The sequence below is a fragment of the Gavia stellata genome, chromosome 9 (assembly GCF_030936135.1).
Source record: "Gavia stellata isolate bGavSte3 chromosome 9, bGavSte3.hap2, whole genome shotgun sequence".
Taxonomy (NCBI): Eukaryota; Metazoa; Chordata; class Aves; order Gaviiformes; family Gaviidae; genus Gavia; species Gavia stellata.
The window spans coordinates 9525917-9548350 of record NC_082602.1 but is presented as its reverse complement, the minus strand read 5'-3'; the positions used below and the strand labels follow the sequence as shown (position 1 = coordinate 9548350).

The window sequence follows — 22434 nt, the reverse complement described above, 5'->3', positions numbered from 1 at the left end:
GTTATCCTTAATTTTTTACCCATCCTTGTGTTGATAGGTTATGAAGCCTTTTCCTCCTTTGCACCACCATTACCAGTTTAGGTAGACAGCCAGGTATAGTATTACAATGCAGATGTGGAAGTCTTGCTCTGGTCTGGTTTCATGCAATGACACTGAAGTGAGAGATATTTTTCTGAACATACTAGTTTAGTAAGTTGTGTCAGCTAAAACAATGTATGATTTTAACAGTAGAGTCCTGTGTCTTCTATTTGAATAACTCCTGTAAGGCCCATACTGTAGTTTAGATTTTAATGATGTTTTGTACTAGTATAGCAATAGTTGTCTGAGGCTATATGCATTAATTACTGTCACTCTGAACTGACCAGGGAGGTGGCAAAGGAGAAAGTGGGGACAAACCCACAATGGTGGCACACCCTTAACGAAAAATTATTTTCAAAGTGGTCACTACAGGCTCATTTAAATCTTACCAAAGAGGAAGGATATAACATTTTTACTCTGGTTCAACTCAGAAGAAAATTAATTTGGGGAGCTTTGATTTCCTTGATGCATTTAAAAGGGAAGGAGGGGGAAGAGGTGGATTGTGGCAAGAAGCTTGCAGAAAATCCAGACAACATATTTTTAATCTTTGTTTCCCTGGATTCTACCCACTAGAGGGTAACTCACCCATTTGATTTATTGTCATGTTCAAACAACTGTCAGGTACTTCAGAAAGCTATGGTTTATATCAAAGCATGGTGAAGTAAATTAGCTTAATTGCTCAACTGAGGAATCTGGTACAATAAAATAACTAAGGGATTCTTACAGGCTTACAGGTGAATTTGAAACTGAGCTTACACAAAAATGGAAAATATGCAGAAGGATGAGCTTAATTCCATGCCAGAGCTGCAACCATTTGCTAGGGGAACTTGGTGATTCAGGTCCCATAAAGAAATATATGCAGGACTTCAGCTTCCTGCCTTGCTTTGTTCTGACCTAAAGAAAGATCTGAAATCACCCGAAATTTAAAAAAAAAAGAAGTCTTGGAAGTCTACACTTGTGACTACTCATTTATTCGCATTAGATGTTCCAGCCCATCTGTTCTGTTGTGCTCTGTATGTTCACTAGAGACTTAAAAACATACTACTTAAATATATTAGGAAACCAATGATTACTTTAACCAAACAAAATGATGATTCTTTTTCTTTACTGAATCCCTATGCAGAGATGTTTCTTATGTTAAGGTGATTTACATTCATCGTATGTAATGTGTGCAGGCATTGATTTGAATCCCAGTTAAGGCTGACATTTAAGGACATCTGCGTGGGTGTGTGCTGAAATAAAACAATATTTGCCCCAAAACTGAGATAATAGGAGATGCTGGTGACTCTTCTTACCTGTGAAAAAAAGAGGGAACTCTTTAAACTCAGAGCATGCCTTTTGTTACAGGACTAACATAGGTCTCGGAATGGGCTTTGTTTATTTACACGTTTATATGAGGAAAGCTGTGAAGTTACCATTTTGGTGACTTGTGATGACTAGGAAGCACCACTTAGTGTTCATACTGTACTTGTCTAGTTACATGAATATATGGAACCAGTCACATTCCTGCTAATCCATGTCTCCTACAAAACATACATCAAATTTCATCAGCTAAGGCAATGGCTTTCATTTATAATTAATTACCTGTTATGTAAGCCCTGCCTACACTTACAGTTGGCTATGTTATCCTATGTATTCCTATTAAAAATGGAGGATATTTTAGTGAGGTTTGATGTAGATGGGGTACTGCTGGGAGGGAAGAGTGTTAGAAATGTATTAAGAAGTTGGAGGTCTACAGACAAACTGTGACCTAATGAAATACCACCATGGAGTGATGACAAGCTGAGGGTTGGTTTGTTTGCTTGGTTTTTGTCCTACCTAGAAATGTAGTTTAGTTTAGATTTTGTTGTGTTCATGATGTATTTACAGGCAAAGAAAGGAAACTATGCTTTCCTGTGGGATGTGACGGTGGTGGAATATGCTGCGCTCACAGATGATGAATGCTCTGTGACGGTCATTGGAAACAGCATCAGCAGCAAAGGATATGGGATAGCACTCCAGCATGGAAGCCCCTACAGAGATCTTTTCTCCCAGAGGTAAACTGAAACAAATCTCGCTTTATGGGATTCCTCTCTACAACCAGCAAGGCATCCCATTTGTGGCTCACATAAATTTTGACAATTATTGAATAAAGGACAGTGAATAAATGACAGCAAAGAGGTTATGAGTTCAGGCTTCAACAAAACTGCTACGTCTGCTCCATGTGCGCCTGCTTCGGGAGGAAGGGACTGGAGGTGGGGTGTGGCCTCACACCTCCAGGCAGCACTGCCTCTCACAGAAAAAAGGCTGATGTCTTCAGAGCTTTGTATGAGCTAGGGGAGAGATTGAAGAGAGATCTTTGATTCATGCTACTTTTTGCAGGCTATGAAGCAATGTGTTGCTCCCTAAAGTAAGCAAGAAATAATGCCCTGGTTTATCCTTTAGGATGAAGTTGAAGCCTCACAATGGTACAGGAAAACAAGAATTGCTGAGTATTGCATGGGATTGCCAAAACTATGAGACTATAAGACTATGCCATTTAGTGATCTCTGAGCTATGAGCTAGGAATACCTTTTTCATGTGAATGTGTACACTGAAATGAAGACATGCAGTTGTGCAGGCATGTGAGGCCTTAGCAGAAGGTGAGCGGGTGCTCTGCTCCAGGCAGGGAGCTGAAGCAAGATTTCCTCGTCTTGCTCCGTCTTTATAAAAAGAGGTAAAACTCCAGCTGCGTAACCAGAGACAAAGCTGCCTCAAGAGAAAAGACTGTTAGTAAACAGCTAAAATAGTTATCAAACCAAATCCAGAATGAATCATTCATGGAGAGAAGGGACACTTCACAAGAGGCAAAACAATGATTAATTAGCAACTGTTAACACAGTTCAGGCATGAAGTAACAGCATTGAAGTAAAATCTTTTTGAATAAACTACATTTGCTGAAGTAAATGAGTTGGTTGCTGCTTAAACAGATTTATATTAAGTGGTGCACAAATAGTAGCATGTTTAGTCTCACATGATTTTGAAATTATTGTGGGAGAGCAGCAGTGGAGTGGGTTGAGCATTTCACTAGTGGGACCAGCTGTTGCAGCTGAATGTAGCCAGACCAGCCATGACTAACTGGAATATGGTGATTTCCCTTGGAAATTCTTCTTGCATCGCAATGGAATTTTTGACAGTCTCTTCTTTTTCTAAAGTTACCCAGTGGAGTTTAACTGCTGCTGTGAGTAGAAAGCAATCCTGGTATATTGGAGTTTCAGATGAAGAATACTACACAGCGGTGGTGGGATGGAGTCTTGAATTGTGGGACGGTAGATTTAAGTTATGCGACATACGGAAAAGACCAAAAAACTGTGAAAAAGTATCATTGAAAATAACACTTGTCTTGAAATTTCCGCAGGATCTTAGAGTTGCAAGAAAGTGGAGATTTGGATGTTCTTAAACAGAAATGGTGGCCACGGATGGGACGTTGTGACCTGAACAGCCATACCAATGCACAGACAGATGGGAAGGCACTCAAGCTTCACAGTTTTGCAGGCGTTTTCTGCATTTTAGCAATAGGCCTTCTTCTTGCATGCTTGGTGGCAGCACTGGAATTGTGGTGGACCAGCAACCGTTGTCATCAAGAAACACCGAAAGAGGTCCATAACTTTTATTCTTATCACAATTAAAAGTAGAAAACACAAAAGAAAGAGAGAGCGAATGGAAGTTGTGGGATTTTAGGTGCTCTTATACAATAAATTTGATTTATTTTGATTTGCCATACTAAGCTTTGCATATAACTTCTTGGGTGGTTGTTTCTAAACAAATAAAAAAACCAAAACGTGTATTTTGTGCACATGGAAGGTGCCAAACTGACAGCCCTGGAGACTAAAGTCCTCTATTTATTTATAGAGCAGATACAGCATGGGCAGCAGCAGTGCAAACTTCCCCACATTGCCCCACCAATGTGCCTCAACCCTGACCTGGAGAGACCACCTTTAGGGGTAAGAGAGTAGTTCAGAAACATGCCCTCGGCCTCTCTGCTGTGAGTGACAGGGAGGCCAGTCACGGGCACCCAGTTGTGCCATCTGTGGTAATGTTTTCTCTAATCTGAGACCCCATCCATCGGCTGTGAGAACCATGTCCATCCTGCACAGACTGTGCAGCTGCCAGCAGCTGGTAGCTGTTTTCCTTGATGGCTGACGTAGGCTGAGTTTGAAGAGGTACATGAGCAATTAAAAATAAACCAGCTAGTTATTAACTGAATAAGCCATATTGCCATGACACTGTTTAAATGCTTCCTTTCTTTTGAAATCAGTTTTACTTCTAAAAGTATGAGCCTCTAAGTAAACTGACCGTCATATGACCTATTTTACCTAGGAAAGTATATCTGAGAATTTCTTGGTTTCAAAGTTTTCGTGCACAGTGAGTAATAGTTAGCAATTCTATGATAGCATAATCAATCCATACTCAGATCTGTCTTGCATGAAGCCTGTATTTGCTTACGTAGATTAAACGTTTAACAAACTAACCTCTTGTAATTTTGGAGACACTGAGGCATTTGTAGGTGCTTTCATCTTGGAACAGATGTTTGTAACAAGCAAATGATAGCAGTGAGCTGCATAACAGCTGGAAAATAGTACATAGCCCATCAATTCCAAGCTATGTTTCTCAGTTTGCCAGGAGTACTACACTAATTGACATACCTATCACCTGTAAGCAATTCTGGCAAATGGGAACTGAAGATATATGTTGCAGTCTGTAATGTTGTGAAATATTTAACAATAAGATTCCATTCTTCTGAGTTCCTGCTTCTCCCATTTGAATTCATCCATCAAGTGCTCAGTGATAAACATCTGTACCATGTTCGTAGGACAAAGCTGCAAAGTCACTTGCCTATGGCAATGTACAATAGTGAAAGGGAAATTTTGGGTTTTGGGAAAAGGAAGCATGTCTCCGCTTTGCACAATGCAGCTCTCCAAAAGCAGACACAGGGAGAGCACGAGTAGGTATTCTTGCTTATAAAGAATCTTTCGTATGAAGACAAGTGCATATTTAATTGTTCTTCGGTTAAATGCTATAGCATTTTGCCCTGCTGCCCTGTAGAAGTCACTCCTGCTGTAACCCCAAAGGCCCCACCCCACGTCAGCATTGCTAAGCCCTAAACCCTAGCAGCAGATGGTTCACCGCCCGCTGTGAAAGCCTGGCAGGGCAAGGGGCAGGGACAGTGTCTGGAATGTCCTAATGCTGTGTGTGCGCAAGCATTCGTCTTGCCATACCCTGCAGCGTGTTCCCCTCTCTACAGCTCAGGGACTCACCTTGGTGCATCTTTGTAGCAAGAGATGAGAATATGCCCCAAAGGCAGAGTTTCCTATAGGTAAGGTGAAATAATTCACTCTTCTATTGCAAAGAGTTTTAAATACTCAGTTTCCATCTCTGAAAAAGGATCTGTCTTCCTGACTTTAAATATTTTCTTTTTGCCCATCCCCTTCATTTCTCTTTTTACATCTGTAAGGATTATTATAGATCCCTGGCTACTCCATCCCGTCTTTTCTCCCCTCCCCATCCCTCTCCTCCTCTTTCCCTGCAGCCTGTTCTCGATTAGGGTTACTCTGTGCATCCTCTTGTGCAGTTTCTGTGACAAACAATAGAATACTTCTAAGCTTCCATTTTTTAAAGTATACTAAAGTTACCCATACAGTAAAGCTGTACTTGGGAAGATCACCTGTGCGGGGGGCTGGGCCTGCCCATAGAGCGCAGCCAGTCTGGGTTAAGGGAGGTAAATTAAACTCGGGCAGAGCACACAAGAACAAGCTCAGAAAAGGTCAGTGATGTGAGTGCGCAGAGGGAGAGGGAACAGCCAGCGGGAGCCCTGGCACAAGTAGGTGTTAAGGTTGAATGAGAAAGTGTGTGTTCTGGGAAGAGGCCACAGGGATGAGGGCTCACAGGCCGAGCCGGCCAGGAGGGAACTGTGAGGAGGGCACTTGGGGCAGGTGGGGTGGAACATAATGAGGAGCCCCCAGAAAGGACAGCTGGGTGCAATGGAAGGCAGGAGGCTAGAAGCACCTCTGGATCAGGTCAGCACAGCTGGAGGAAGGGTGACTGTTGCCCAGTGCCAGGAGCAGGCAGGGTCTTCTGGGATCCCGGCCTACAGCCTGGCACGGCCACCTCTTGGTACAGTCTAAACTCGATTTCCACCCGCCCCCCCTGCAGATCGGGTCACGTAACACCTTAGCCGTAACCGGAGCTCCGAGTGCGCACCCAAAGCTGGCCCAGCCCCGGAGGCAGCAGCCGAGGGCGGCGTCCCCGGGCCCGCGGCCGCGGCGGCTCCGGCCCCTCTCCCCGGGCCGGGGGGCGGGCGGGCCCACGGGGAGCGCGCCGCGCGCCTCATTCTGATTGGCCCGGGCGGGCGGGACCCCTGTACAGCGGAAGGGGGCCGTGACCGCTTCACCCGCCGCAAATGGCCGCCGCCCCACGGGGGCTGCGAGTGGGGGGCTGCGGGCACCGTGACCGCAGCATCCACTCAGATAAATTAGCAAACGAATGTAACAGATATTTCTTGGTAGAATGGTGGTTAGGGATATTGTATTTATGTACTACTAGTGAGGAGGGATTGAAGCGGGAGTGCTGATGGCTGTTGTAATTAAGATAGGAAACCAAGTTTCAGAAGAGATTGGTTGGAGATTTTCAATGTGTTTAGGAGAACCAAGTTTCAAAACTTTAGAAAGGACAGGATCCAGGGATGAGGGAGCGTAGAGTCCTGGGGACCCCCCTGCTTGAGTCAGGAACAGTGGCTGGGCATTGCTTAGGGGACCAAAAGCAAAAGGAGATTTGATTTCCAGGAGGAGTGTATTCCGGATTTCTCATTTCTGTCACTGTATTATCCAGCTTTTCTACAGCAATAGCGATAAGAACAGAGCTACGGCATGCAGAGCGTATACAGAACATTAAAACCTGCCTCTTAGCTGTACCTGGTACTCCAGCCAAGTTGTTAGTTCAGTAACAGCCGCAAACTTAGGTCATGCTGCTGATTTTCTTCTGCTTTTGGGACGGCTTTGACAAAACAGGAGTGTTTTGGTATCACCTAAAAATTGTGGGAACTGGATTGTCTCCCACCCATTTTCTTCTGTGAAGTGCAGAGCTTGTGGAGGGTCACAGAAGGGGCTGATTTTCTTGTGGCCTAAGGTTAGACTTTGGTGTCACCTCACGCAGAGCTCACCTCGTGAACCAAAGGACAAGGTGTTTGGCTCCTGTGCCCCTTACCCTGTTAGGAGCTTTATAAATCCATTGTGGAGAACTACAGTGGATTCAGGATTGCATGAGGAGTTGTCATAACTTGCAGAGCCCTTGTGTAACATGCTCTTTGGCTTGACCCACTTGGTAGGCTGTATCACGCCAAAAACGGCCAACTCAAAAACCAGATGTTGGGAAGACGGATGCGTGACTGCACTGGTAGATTTATGACAGGGTTGGGCAGCCATGCAGCTTGCTGGAGAGAGAGAAAGGATTTTTTTAGAGACTATCATTTTGTACGTCAAGGGTCTGTGAAGTCTGTGGCTGGAAGAACGTGCAGAGCCTTCATTAACATTGGAGAAATGTTTTCAGCTGACATTAAGATGTTGATATTTGCCAGTTCATTGTCTTTTGCTCTTCCGCTTTGTATTCCTTTGGCTTTTGTGGAGGTTAGCCTGAGCCAATACGTTGAGGTGTTCAAGGACTCAGATGCCTGTGTGGTATAAATCACAACTCTTAATTACAATGAGTGTGAAAAATGTAGTCTTAACTATGTAACTGGGAAGAACAGGAAGCCTATCTTTTCAAACCTGATAGCATAACTTGGACTTTGACATGAATCTGATCTACATTTGTAGATGCTTTATGGGAAGAGTTATGTCAGATGGAGGCTACATCCAACTGGAGTATTTTTTACATTGTCCGCATATGAAGAAAAACTGCCCCACCCAATTAAAAAAATAGTATTGTTTCTAGCTGTTAAGTAAGTTCATTAAGGTAAATCTCCAAGAAAGATGGACTTCCTTTACTTTCCTAAAAACACAGTTGCCATTGGTTCACATTCCATCATGCAAGGACTAGTGGAATTTCTTGCTAGAACATTGAAGGCTGGGTTGGTTTTCTTTCTCAGGATGTTGATACAAGATATTTTTATTCTGTTTGAAGCAGATTTGTAAAAATGTTTCTAATGAGTTCTGCTGTAAAAGTCTTAATGTTATCCCTTTTAATTCTTCATTTAATCCTTATCAATTCAGATTAACAAAAGAAAGATTAGCTCCAACATCAGGAAGAAATGTCTAGCTGCAACACCGTGCCACATTCTTCTATTAGGGCTCAAGTGTGTAATCTCTTAAAGTTGGAAAGTTATCTGGTAATGTTTAAATGCCCTTAGTATTTTCTAATTCAGGAAAATTTACATTGGGTCATTTCTTTCAAATCAGATTTTCTAGAATTTATAATCATCCTCTCCTAATTATTGTTAATACCCAGCCATCCTATACCCACAGTGAAATTTAGCCAGCTCATACATCTATCTCTGTGTTAAAATTTTGAATTTACACAGCTGCTACTTAGCCTGCAATACTGATACCTAATCTTTTGACTTTGATAAGCTTCAGAAATTTGGAGAGTTGTAAAACTTCTGAATAACTGAGCAATCAGGTAAAGTTATTGAAACCTGGTACCATAGAAATGTCGAGCTTTCAATAATTATCTCTGGATTTCTATATCTTTTGGTATGAGTCCTAGGCATTTATTTCATTCTATCAGTAAGCTATAATTTAATTTGTGTCATTTAATTGCCAAGGGCTTCACCACATCATCAGGTTGTAGGTATCTTTTATTCCATTTGACACACTGAAAGACAGTTTTTAAATCTTCATTGTCATTATGATCAAGTGTAGCTGCTTACTGCAATGGACTCCCCAGCATCCTCTGTGCTTTATCAGCTGTGTCTTGTTGTGATGTACTATTCCCCTTGAAGATTATTACTTCTGAGATCTCTTCAGAACTATTAAGAAAGCACTTGTAGTTCATCCACATAGTATACTCCAAAACAATGAAAACTTAGAAGCAAAGATAAAGTATTGTATTATTCATGGAAAAAAGATGAATTCCCATATTTTTCACTGTTCACAAGATGTATTCACTAAAAACAAATTAACAGGCAACCCTACATCAAAGAAAATTTGACACTCATACAGGACAATTGTTTTGCTGGGAACTGATACTTGTTGCATCTTCCATAAAAGGCGATACTGATTCACTTATTATTAATATAGCTCTTGAAAGACAATGTGAGAATGATCGCAAGAAATTCTTGGTTTGATTCTTTCTTAGCTCAGATAATACATATTATAAATCAGAAATGTAGGTTCTCCAAACCAGCTGTGCTACTCCTAGCAATGTGAGTGTTTCAGAAACTGTACCCAGTATGTTTGTGATTTTGTAGTGCATGAAGATTTGGTTTTTTACTGGTTAAGGAATTAGCATAGTTTTCCACCTCCTGAGTTGCTACTAGTCATTGCCTCATAACTTGTGTCAAATTTATAATTCATTAACAGCAGCAGTTTTCACAGCTTAGTTTGTGATTTCTTAACTTTCTCATGCTTCTGCAAAATCATTTTATCCAACAGACTCTTTTCACTTTTCTGTTCTCACTGATTATTTTTAAATTAATTAAAGGGGGCAGCAATCAGGTACTGTCCAGAGTGTGAACAGACTTGTGTACCTAGTAACAGCATCTTACCATTCCTGTTTCCTGCTACTCCCAGCTTAATAATGTTTTAAATGTTATTGAATCTCAAAAAGTCTAGACTCTGCAATACTTTCTAGCTCTATAGGATAGTGGGAGGTAGCAAAATTACTCTGAAAATTATGACAAATATCTTGGCGGTATGCAAGATGTAAGAAAGAAAACCTGTATCTCTGGCCAGGGCAGCCGTGTGTGATCTGCCTTAAGTTCCCCTGTTTCCATGTTCGATGATATGCAAATTCCAGCCTACCTCAAAAATCCATATTTCCAGTGTTAGCAGTCATGAAAGTTACCCACTAGGACACTTCTCTGGCATTAGAAGGCTATGAAAACCAGTGTACCTTAGAAGAGGAAATATGAGCTAGCAGATACAAGTCCAATGGATCAAAATCTGTCATTGCTAAGAACTGTGGTTTGCACTGTGTTCATCTCACTTCAGTTCTCCAACCAGATATTATTCCATGGCAATCGAGGCTTCCATACCTTCAGCATGGTGTCAGCAGTGTTGTTTTTGATTATTAAAGAGTCTTACGCTTTCACCATTATTTTCACTTTCCATGTCTTTTTCTTTGTCACCTCATTTACCTTGTCTCCTTTGTGGTGTTATCTTTTTATCTGACAATTTGATTTCCCCTGGGGTGGTTCCTTTTGAGAGTGAAAGGAAACATGAGATCATCAAACTGATGTTTTATTTTCCCTTCATTGCATGTCCTCTATATTTTATCTTGTTTCTGTTTTAAATTATTTTTTCTGTATTTTTATGGCATGTCTGAAATCTTTGTACTTTTTTTGCTCAGTTGCATATAAATGATCATTTGTACCACTGTATTGTATTCTACTTTTCTAAGAATAAATAAAGTTTTTTGGGGAAAATAAATAATGCAAACACCGGCAAAATAATGCATTTTAATGCCATCTAAAAATTCAGTTTCAACTAACTTTGAATATAATAAGCTGAGAAACTTCATTTAACTAGCATTTTTAAATCAGCAAAGCGGTGTTAGGAATCAGTCATCCCTGAATGCAAAGTTTCATGTTGTTTGATGATGAAGTGTAAGCTGGAAGAATCAGTTAAAGAAAAAAGAAGTGGAGGAGGATATAATATATAAATTGCCTTGTACAGAAACTGATAATAACTGGAAGGGCATCTTAGCTAACAGTGTTGGTGCTTTACATGAGTGAAGAAACAAGATTTTCTCCTTGGAGGTCCCTAACAGTAAAGCAGATATTCTGTAATATCTGTTCACAGACAGTGTGCTCATCAAGAATCCAAGGAAATCACTCAACTCTTGCTATTGATCACCATAGATTTAGGTCAAGGCTGTAACGGATTTAGAAGTGACATGTCATCCCCATGATTAATGACATTGGGCCCAGGCTTCTGCTACCCAAAGCAGTATTGAAGCATTCAAGCTTGGTTCCAGCATATTTCCCTAGCTGCAAGGAAGGGATTTTTGTGTTTGGTTTAATTTTTCTCTCAGTCATATGAGAAAACCCTGCCAATGGGATTCTTAGGGATATAATCTGGATTTACTCTGCATCAACCTTAGGGGAGGAGAAAAATTATTGAACAGAAATAAGCTTAAAACATGAATGTTGCCATGCAGGGAAGTCAGAAAGAAGCAACCTGTTTAAAGTTCTAGTTTGAGGATGAATTTAAATACTTGCTTAAGTTGCATTACTTCACCTATCCCAGAGAACTTCTGTGGCTACTCATGTGCTTGGCATGAGCGTACGTTTTTTACTGAATTGGAGCCTTAATATGACAGATTATTTTAGATTCTTCACACAATGTTTACGGAGCTAATCTTTGTATATTTTATCTCAGCCTACAGTGGTATTTTAAAGTTGACTTTTTGAGGGGGTGTTGAATGTTCAGTAGTAACAAAATCAGTAAAATTTTAAAATAAAAACCATAAAATGTGACTGTTTTCTCAATATTTTTTTTCATTTTTGTGGTTTATGAAGTTCCATAGGCCTTATTCCAACTAAGCATTTAAACATGTACGTAAAATTAAATAAGAGTTTGATCCTGATCTCAGCCAGATCACCAAAACACTTCCATTCATTTTAGTGGTGTAGGATCAAACTCGAGTTGCTTTGAAACCAACATGTATAAAGCATAAACTGGAAGTTACCTGTGCGTTGAAGTGATTTGCTGAAGATTAAACTTACCGTACAAGAATATTAACAAGCAATTTATAAATCTATTTATCCATTGAATTAAAGTCATTTTATAATACCTGAAATAACCTGTGCTCAATATTAGCAAAATAGTAAAGAATCAAAGGTATTAATATTGTGGAAAATATATACATATATTTTAACTTGATGGTTTGGTTATGATTTTCCTTAAGTTCAGAACCATATTTATAAGCGTATATATAGAAAAGACCTACTCGGACTTACTCAACATAACAAGTACTCTTTCTTCAGAAGTATTCAGTATCCAGGAGTTCTCTTTTGGGAAACTGGTAGCCAGATTTTTATTATGCTGAGCTATTTTAATGATTTGGCTGGCCATCTCTTTTCTCATGTCGAAATAGGAGCTTGGGCAATTTCCAAAACACAGCCCTGAATGGGGTTGTGCAAACCTTTTCAAGATTCAGTTTTTAATTAAAACATTTGTGGCTAATAGTCAGGAATAAAAGTTTTCTAAGGTTTTCATGTAGCTGGAGTGGAGAGGAGAGGCTTTGCAAGGCAACTATCCCTGGGCATCAAAGATGTTGTAGAAGCAACTCCTTGTGTCTCCTGTGCCAACTCTCTCTTGTACTCCTGGCGTAATAGGAAAAAATGGGAACTTTTGAGATTTGGATTTGATTAGGCTGGAATGGTGAAGAAGGATGATGATAGAGCAATCTGTTATGCCTGATGCTCCAGTGGAGTAAATCAGATTGTTAAAGGGTAGCATTGCTTTGCTTTGGGCTCAGTAGAGTGAAAAATTAAATCCCTTATGGACTAGATAATAATTTAGGATTTAAAAGCTGTAAAGCAATGTAAAGAATCCATTAATTTTTAGTGAGTTTTGGAACAGAACCTTCATTAATTTAATCATTATTTTGTAAAAGAAGAATCTGTCACATTTTAGATGTAGTTGAATTCTGAAAACACCACTCTCTTCAGGGTCATCCTCTTTGTTTGCAGTGGCTGGAATTTGCTATTTCAAACCAGAAGTGTAAGAAGTAATAAGTATGTTTTTGCTAAAAAGAGTGCAATATTAATTACATTATTAGCCTCACTATCTTGATCCTTTTTTTTCTCCCCACATCTTCCTTTCCCTTTCTATCTGGAGATGGCCAATGATGTGAGGTTGGGCCTCAGAAGCATGGTGAGAATTTATAATAAACATACAGATCATTGGTTTGTTGCTGAAAATGCCTGCACAGATGAATCCTTGTTAGTTTTCTCCTCATCTTTACCTCTCCCTGGAACTCCCCTTGAACCTAACCTTCGTGTTGTTGGAAATGCCTGTAACTACAATATATGCAGTGCGTGCACATTTAAGGTCTCTCCATGTGCAAGTTCTCCTTTCTCCTAAAAGAGTTCCTTTGCAGAGGCATTGGCATGCTCATCAACTCATTCACTACTGCATTTTGCTGCTTGTGTTGAAAAATGTTTCTTTGCATTTTCTTACTATGCTGTTTATTTTTAACCTCATTAAAACTGTGGAAACATCTGTATAACGTGAACCAGTCATTCATTTTCTTTGTAGTTGAGTTACCAGCTTCTAATGCTTGTGAACCAAGGTTGGTAAGGATTTTAAAGCTTGTATACCTCAGCATGAGGCTGAATGTCCCCTTTCTTATTATTGAGTAACAAATGAGGATGCTGTCACTCTTACCTTGCGGGTTGGAGTCTGCTGTTGGTTGTGAGGACTAGCCAGTGTTTCTCTGTGATTGCACTTAGTTCACAGATTGTGATGAACGTGGGAGCAGATCGCTGCAAGAGACTGCGGGGCTACCTGCTGTCACCTAATGTGCGATGCTTGTCCCATTGGTACTGTGTCCTGCATATTTATTCACACAATGCCATAGCATGCCGATACAGTTGAAGAGGAAAAATAAACCAAAGACAGATGTTTAGCTGGTTTAAATTGGTGTGCATCATCAGCTTCAGTGGGCTGGTGGGGAGCTTATTGGCCGGTGCATTTCCGGGCAAGGCTTACAGGCACGGACTATGGGACAGTCACAGCCATCTTCAAAATTAGATCCCTGGCTAGATGTGATTTCAGGTTAGATAAATCCAATCTGGGTGAGTGTGGGAAGATACGGGCTACTTCATGAAGCTCATTGCTACTTGTAGCAATTCTGTAGCAAGTCACAGTTACTTGATTGGTCTCTAGGTTTTTGGTAATAGTTTATTACTTTCATCAGTTACAGGTATTTTCTGGCTGAGGGTAGGTGGGAATAAAGTTTGGCAATGTATTTGAAACAATTTTCTATCACATTAACATCATCTTTGCAGTATTCTGTTATTTCTTACTTTTTTTCAGGTTTACTTAAATGGGAAAAGAATATTACTGTCTCTTCATAAAGGATTTCTGCTCTCTGGTGAAGGAGAGCACCTCCTAGTGAATAAGGTGGCCTCTTGTACATATTTTTTTATGAAGTTTTGTTTCTTTGGAGATGATTACACATTGAATGACATTAATATATTGCAAAACTCTTTCATTTCTGTTATTCTTTCAATTGGTTAACAGTCTACTGGACTTCGACTGATGTCAGTCTCAATGTATTCTTCTAACAGCTGTTTTATGGATGATAGCTTAGTTAATTGCTAATTTAAAATACATGGTATAGTTTCCACTTATAAGAGCAGAAGCTTGATTGCAAAGTTGGGCCTATTTATAAAAGTAGTTTTTCAAGTAGACTCTTGAGGTGCATCTGTACTTATTTCTAATAAGATACTGTTACGGTCAACCCAGCATCCAGCAGAGTACACTCAGAAACCACTCAGCAAATTTTATGTAACATTAAGTGCTATTTGACTAGGTCAGTTGCCTGTATTAAAGTAATGACAGCAAACATACATCATCACAGCGTCTGTTTACATGTCTGTCTGCATTTCACTGCATTGTCGACTGCGGAATCTCTAGAATAATGAGCGTGGCAAACTGACTCGTATTAAAAAGGGGTTATATGTATTAATAGAACACCGTACTGTGTTGTCATTGTTTTTCAGCACATCTATTACATATATCTATCATCACTGCTTTTTCTTCTTGAGCAAGCCAATTATGTCTGGTTTTGCCACTCTGTCAGAGTCTCCCGGAATAAATTAAAATTACAGCTTTACATATGCAGTAGCTGCAGCTGAAAGTAGTGATTATGACCCTGGGTGAATACAGAATTTCAAAATAATCTTAAACAAGCGTACATATGCAGAGCTGCTGCTTCTTCATTTCTCTTTAACAAGCTAAATGTTTGAGTCCATGATGTCTGAAATCGCACAGGCAGAAGCTGGTAGCTGGGTAGAGCTGTGGGTTTTGATGCTGAAATGAGAAGAGAATAGCCTGTGGGTGCCTGAGCGTGGAAACCTTGCTGTTTCAGTTTTATTTCTCTGCTTTGGTTTTCAGTTACGCAGTATGTCTGTCTGTGCATGGAAGTGCCCCAGAGACTTCCTTTCTGCCTAGCTGTGTACATGTGTGCCTTCCATCATCTGTGTCTCATGACCACCGAAACGTGTATTTTTTAACATATGTGTACGGGTTAAGAGGTGTTTTGTATGGATGGTAGAGGGACTGGCCTGTGTCCTGGTCAAGGTCAGAAGAGGAAATATTTGTCTGAGGCTGGGGCTTGACTCAAATTTTGAACCCCAGTCCTAATCACAAAATTGCCTTTTTTTTTTTTTTTTTTAAAATGGTTCTTTCACAGAATGGAAATGTAGTATTAACATTTATGTCTTGGTTTCATTCTCTCACCAAAAGATAATCCTTCATATTGTCGCCCAAGACAGAAACAATTAAACAAAACAGAAATGTGCCATGATTGATGATTAAGACTATATTACTTTAAAAGATCTCAAGCATTATTTTCTGCATATCTCCTGAGGCTTATTAAGAACTGCATTAACAGGCTTTTAATACTTGGCACAGTTATCAGCATTTGACTGGGAGGTATTGGCGCATTCATGGTAGTCTCTCAAGGTATGTGCCTGTCTGCCCATATTGGCTACATTTCTGAATTTTTAGTGCTTTATATTTAGGGTCAGGACCATCGGTCTTTTTCTTCTCCTCTGGTCTAGTGTGGTTTTATTTGCATGTGTGGGATCCAGATGCAACTTATCACAGTTTTGGCATAGTTTTAGCATCAAATTTCTGCAGATATTCGGTCTTCTTTTTTGGGCATTCGTCTTCCTTTTTGGCCTTGCTGGAACTACTTCATCACCTTGCAACATTTTTATCTCTTCAAGTGGCTTCTCTTGAACTTTGTGATAAGATCAGAGAAACCATGAGTGAGAACAAGAGGCCACATTAGTGTCTTTAATAAAAAATATTTTTCTCAAAAATTTTCCCATTGGAAAACCCCAATCGTTGCAAACCTGGCAGCTGAACAATATTACCTTTGAATTAATTGTATTTAGAGTGATGTAGGCAATTCCTTGAGAACATCAGCCAGTAGCTCCTTTCCAACACTCAGTGAGATGTTTCTCAAATTTGATGATGTTAACTGACTCCAAACCTCCCAAGTAGTTTCATATTCTTTCAATCTGACTGCCCACACGCTTTTATTAGAGCCCACTGTCAGAAGTCACAGAAAATAAGCTAGAAAAAGATATTGATTACTCTGTAAATCATCCTATCTGCATTTATATCTTGCCATACTTTCTCTCTGCCTGATAAGGCCAAACTTTGTTAGTCCTGAAAGGGAGTCATAGTTTCTTTCAGGTGCAGTTGTGCAGGGTTAGTCGTTCCCAGACAATTCCGGTGAGCATCCTTCCAATGCATGCCAGCAGTTGCCACAGTGTGCTGCTGCAGTCAGTCATAGGCCAATGAACCTGTCGCTCATGATCAAGTGCTCTGGATGTATCAGAAACATGCCCTTCATATGCCCTTCCAGAACTCAAAACTCATTGGCAAAGAATGACATTTAAATTGGTAATTATGAATAAGGTAATTTCCTGACCAGAAGCAATGTTTGGTTAGCAGTTTTCCTTAAGCTTGAGGAGGATAAGCCTGTGTTTGTAATTCATTTTCCTTACACGTGATATTTTTGCTTCCCTTCACTGATTAATTTCTTCAACTTACCTACTTGGAGTACAACATTAATATTGAAAATAGAATTATGAAGGAAAAATATTTGATCTCCTTCTGGCAACACAAACGTATACATTCATCCAGTGTAGCTATATATGAAAAGTGAAGTTGAATTGACATGAAACATCTGAAATGTGACATATTTATAGTATTAACTAAGCTTTGCATATTAAGTACAAAAAAGAAAGAAAGAAACCTTTGGTAACATGTCTGTCACAGACGCTGAAGTATTAAGTTTGGAGCTCGTTCATTCAGCTCTTGAAGAGACTGAACTGGAGCTGAGTGGAGCTGAAGCCAGAGACCTTTGTGAAGAGGAGCTGTAAGGCTTCCCCCGAGGGGCTGTCCTTTGGGTAAGGGAAGTCTCTGTGCTAGAAAACCAGCACACCAGCCTCCACTGCGGCTCCTATTTTCTCCATCCAGCTGCCAGGTCTGGTGCCTCTGCCATTCCCTAGCTCAAAGCCTCAATTTATTAATTTATAGTAATTTATTAATTTTAATTCATTAATTTTGTCGTAGAGAAATACAAAAACAGAGAACAGTTACAGCATCAGAAAGCTTGAAAATCTTTTGCAATGCTACATTACTATTTCACAATTAAGGTGACAGAGCCTCAGGAAATGAAAAAAAATGCAACCTCAGTGCTTAAAAATTATAACAAATGGTTCATATTTAATGAGAATTCTAGAACTAAAAATAAAGGAGAACACTGAGCTGACAAGGGAGCAAAACATCATAACTTTTACACTTTGTTTTTCTGGCTTTATTACTATTTAACCCTTTTTCTATTTACCATGTTACTTTTCAGTAATATATGCTTTGTTCCTGAATTTTCCAGGAAAACAATAAAGGAAAAGAAAGGTGAGGTTTATGGAATTTACAAGTTCTGACAGCTTGGCTTGTCAAGTAAAGCTATCCCAAAACCTTCAGTTCTGGAAATCTTGGGATTCAAGGCAGTCTTCTAGTATGTAATGTAAACTAATCTTTTCAAGGACTTCTAATTTTTATCTTAGGGGTTTTTTAAGGCATTTGAAAAATCATTCATTCAGCATTAAGATAGTTTCGTACGAAGCTTGACATTTAGTTATTTAGCTGCTCTTCATCTAGCAAGACAAAGAAAAAGGGAAGAACCTTTAAAAATGTGGTTTTATTATTCCTCAGAGACAGAGTTGTTTTCCTTAACCTTTACAAACATTTTATTTTAACAACAAAAAGAAGGAATAATGTGAACTTTTGGGCTCCTGGAAGACTTAAAAAAATTTTCTCTGATCTTAATAAGGCCAGAAAGTTGTCCTTAGTGCTGAAAAAAAGAGTTAGAGATAGGCAAATGAAATCCCCACCCCTACTTCTTAAAAGAATTCCAAGCATTTAGTTCTGTACTTACTTCATAAAGTATTCTGTAGTAGATAAAATGTGATGTCTGTGTGCAGGAATTATGTTTTTCTTGATAATGAAAGCTTCAGCACAGTGAAACATAAGTTTATATTGTGAAACATAAGCGACTGTAAATCCACCATTTTCTGAGGAATGCTGTCCCAGGGCTGGACTATGCGTAGTAGAAGAGAAGAGGGCAATCCTGTTAGGCCAGCAGAGGGAAACACTCCAAACGACGTGCTCCTTAATGACCCCTCTGGTCTGGACCGGGAGATGTCCGTTAAGAGCATCCCGTCTGTGGCTCTTCATGTTTATGTCTTAAAAGAGCTAAGCGAAATATATAACCGGGATTAATTCATCCTTTGAATTTTATGACCTTTTGTGCACAGATGCCCCGAATGAAGAGCACACTTCATTCACAAATGTATTTTTCCTCTGCAAACAGTTAATGGCTGCATGTTGCAAATATTGAAACTCTACCTTTCCCTCTGGCTTTGCTAGTTATCCCAGTCACATTATATTTGTTCCTGTAGCAAAGCAGGATGGAATGCACTGAGGATGTGCTTGCAATCCAAAAATACAAATAAAATGTAGATGTATATTTTCACTTGAAATGATCTGAAGACAGCAGTAGTATTTGGCAAAAGCTCAGAAAAATGCAAATGAGTCATGAACATTTCTCCAAAGTCTTACTCAGGAAAATGTTCTGGTATTTGCTCAGTTCTAACCTGAATTCTCTACTTTTTTCTTATTTTGTAGTGGGGGCTTAGGAAGAGTATTGGGCCCACATAACTACAATGCCAACCTAGGAGTCTAAATGAAAGCTAGCAGCATTTTTGGGAAAAGAAATAGTACAGGGTACCTAAAGAAGCATTATATAACGGGATTCTGGGAGTTAGCTTCCTTAGACACGGGTACCATCATACACGGTGGTAGCTGAAGTTTGCGGATAAGGAGAACTTTGCAGCAAGCTTTCGTTGGCGGACAGCTGAGGAGAACACAGCAGTACGCGGCCAGGCAGCTGTGCAAAAGGCACCTGCCCATGGAGGTCAAGCCCTTACTCCCAACAGAGGATAATCCATGAACACTTCTCACGCTTGCCCCCAGTCCACAATTTTACTTCAATAAATAGAAATAAAAAAAAAATATGAATTAAATCCATGTAATCCTCTGGCCATTAGACCACAAATCCTTAATTTACCTTGCTACACAGTTTATGAAAGAGCCTCTGTGTTATCATCAGGTTGGTGTATTGTCTAACTTTGAATGAAGAGCCTGGCAGGTCAGGTATGATTGTTGGCAAGAAAGACTTAAAGCAGCTGCAGTGGTTATCTGATCAAGTATTGTGTGGTCCCTTTCTGCCACGAAAGTTTATTTTTTACTTATTGTCCATTGATTTTATCTAACTCAAAATTATCTGATTAGAGGATTTGGCTGAAAAAGCGGTGTTTTAAAAAAAGTAGATTGTTTCTCTGGTGAAGAAGATGATATCCTCAGGGTTCCTGGGAGCACCATTGGGAGTTTGGTGGATTTGTGATGTAAATGAAATAGGAATTCATTTTCCACTGATTAGCAAAGGAGGTGCAATGTGCAGCTCAGCCCTGTAATTGTTGAACAATTGTACTTCAGTTGAAATCAATAGGGATTTAGCCTAAGCTAAGGACACAGGTTTGGGTTCATCATCATGTAACACTAATTCATTTCCAAATCCATGCAGAGATCAGCAAATCCAATGGTTCTTGAGTAATATAGAAGTGGTGTTAAATCACAAGGTTAGAATCAAATCTGTAGTTGATATTGACTGGAATCAAGGGCTTTGGAATTTACTTGATTGTCAATTTATAGGTGAAAGCAAAGTTGCATAGCAGTGGATACCACTGGAATAATATTGTAATCCTCTGTGCTCCACCCCAACACCAGTGGCAAAAGATCATGATGAGTGGGTAGCAGTGGCACCTTATATTTCCCTGTTCCCAGAGCCTACTTTTTGCATGAATCAAAGCATCTGTAAGGCTGCTGTTGTTCAGTTTAACCGTCTAAGCACACATTGACCTGTGGGCAGTCGGGGATTACTGGAACACAAAAGTTTCAGGTAGTCCTATTTCCAAAGCTGGGATTCTGCTGGCTGTGTAATTACAGGTTTCTGTCAGACCAGGGAATTTCTCTAGTTCCAGGATTGTTGGGGCTTTATAGATGCTTTGCTGCTAGTCTGCTGTATGTTACACTTGCACCAAATAACTACACCTGCAGATCATAGCTGTGCTTTGTGAAATACAGAGAAATGATACAATATAATACCTTTTTATTGGCAGTACAATGCTAGCTATTAAAATTCAGTCATACAGCATACCAGGTGGTTGACTTTACCATGCCGGTTTTGTTGCTTTCCAATTTGAGCATCCTGAACGCCGCACTGAGGTGATAAACAGCCCATTGTAGGTCTTTGCTGCTTCAGGTTTTAAAGACAATTTCTTTGTCCATATTCCCTCATGGAAGCTAAAACATGTTGAACAAGTAGTGCTGAAAGTTCCTTGAGGAGACCACTCTGGGACCCTTAGCCAACGCATTCTCAGAGGATGGGGATGCATTTTCTGAAGACCAGCATTGCTTTCCCAAGCTCTGACCACAGACATAAACTTTTACCAGATGACATGTCAAGATGACAGACAGTTTGTAGTTGGTCACGCAACTGTTCAAAACACAAATGAGTGGTCCCCTCCCCGGGGCTCACAGAGCAGGTCTCTCTCAGTGCTGTGCCAGTAGGTCAATAGTCTGTGCCACATAGATGACCCAGGGCCTCCTGCTGGGAAGGGAAGACTTCTTCACCACCACAACCCCTGGACAGTAGATTTTGGCACATGAAGCAACTACCCTGAAGTCAGCTAAGCTGTGTGTAGTGTTTTACTGACATGTTCCTTAGAAAATTCACAGCAGCTAGATGAGTCAGTGGTGAGCTGTCTTGTGATTACAAGTTGGTGAGCTGTTCACTAGAATTTGGAGTCCCAACTTCCTTGTTGCCTGCCATATGCTTTTTTCCCTGGGTTTCTGTAAGTTGAGCTAAGAGCTTGCGGGATGTGCTGGTCCCTGGTGCCAGCTCCTGTGAGCTGAACCAGAGCCATCGGTTTACCTCCAAGGAGGATGATATTGACATCAGGGGCATTCGCAGGCTGAGATTGAGCTGGTGTTTTCTTCAGCATGTGTTTCTCAGCTGGAGATGTTTGGCAGACCTCGAGGTTTAGCATAGGCACAGATGAAATCGAAACGATGTAATGAGTGAGCAGCAACTCCTGTCACACAGAGGAAGTGGAGGGGGGCCGGATGAGATTGGAGATTGTGTTTGGACTGATTATTCTGGTTTCTTCCTCACTAGGACAAAGAAGTGAACCTGGAGCAGGTCCATAGACGCATGAACAGTTTAATTGATGAAGACATAGCCCACAAGCAAATCTCTCCAGCATCCATTGAAATCTCAGCCTTGGAGATCGGTGGCATGCAGCCAACTCAGACCCTGGAGCCGGTACGCGAATACCAGAACACGCAACTTTCTGTCACCACCTTTTTACCAGAACAGACAACTCATGGTGCCAGCAGGACACTCACAGCTGCCTCCGGCAGCAACCTGCCGCTGCCCCTGAGCAGCTCAGCCACCATGCCCTCCATACAGTGTAAACACAGGTCGCCAAATGGAGGACTATTTCGTCAGAGTCCCGTGAAAACCCCGATACCAATGTCATTTCAGTCTGTGCCGGGGGGAGTCATTCCAGAAGCAATGGAGCCCTCGCATGGAACGTCCATATGATGAAAACAAACAGTAAAACAACCAGCAGAGCTTTTTAATACAAAATTTAAAAGAAACAAAAAAAAAAAAAAAGAAAACAAACTCTTACATTTTCCTTGTATATAACTGTAAATAATGAAAGAATGAAGTGGGGTAAAAGTGTATTTTGAATATTCCCAATTTTCGAAGTCAGTAAAAAACAAAACAAAAAAACAAAACAAAAATGTA

At 40.3% G+C, this 22434-nt stretch overlaps 1 protein-coding gene across 1 annotated transcript in view; it reads left to right on the top strand.

Moving 5' to 3' along the window:
• The window catches only part of GRID1 (glutamate ionotropic receptor delta type subunit 1), a 543246-nt gene extending 521019 nt beyond the window's left edge, over positions 1–22227 (top strand). The window contains exons 14-16 of the mRNA XM_059821260.1: positions 1948–2114; positions 3455–3695; positions 21799–22227. Coding sequence (XP_059677243.1) covers positions 1948–2114; positions 3455–3695; positions 21799–22227 — 837 coding nt within the window. The remainder of the gene's footprint in view (positions 1–1947; positions 2115–3454; positions 3696–21798) is intronic.
• Positions 22228–22434: the final 207 nt, after the last annotated feature.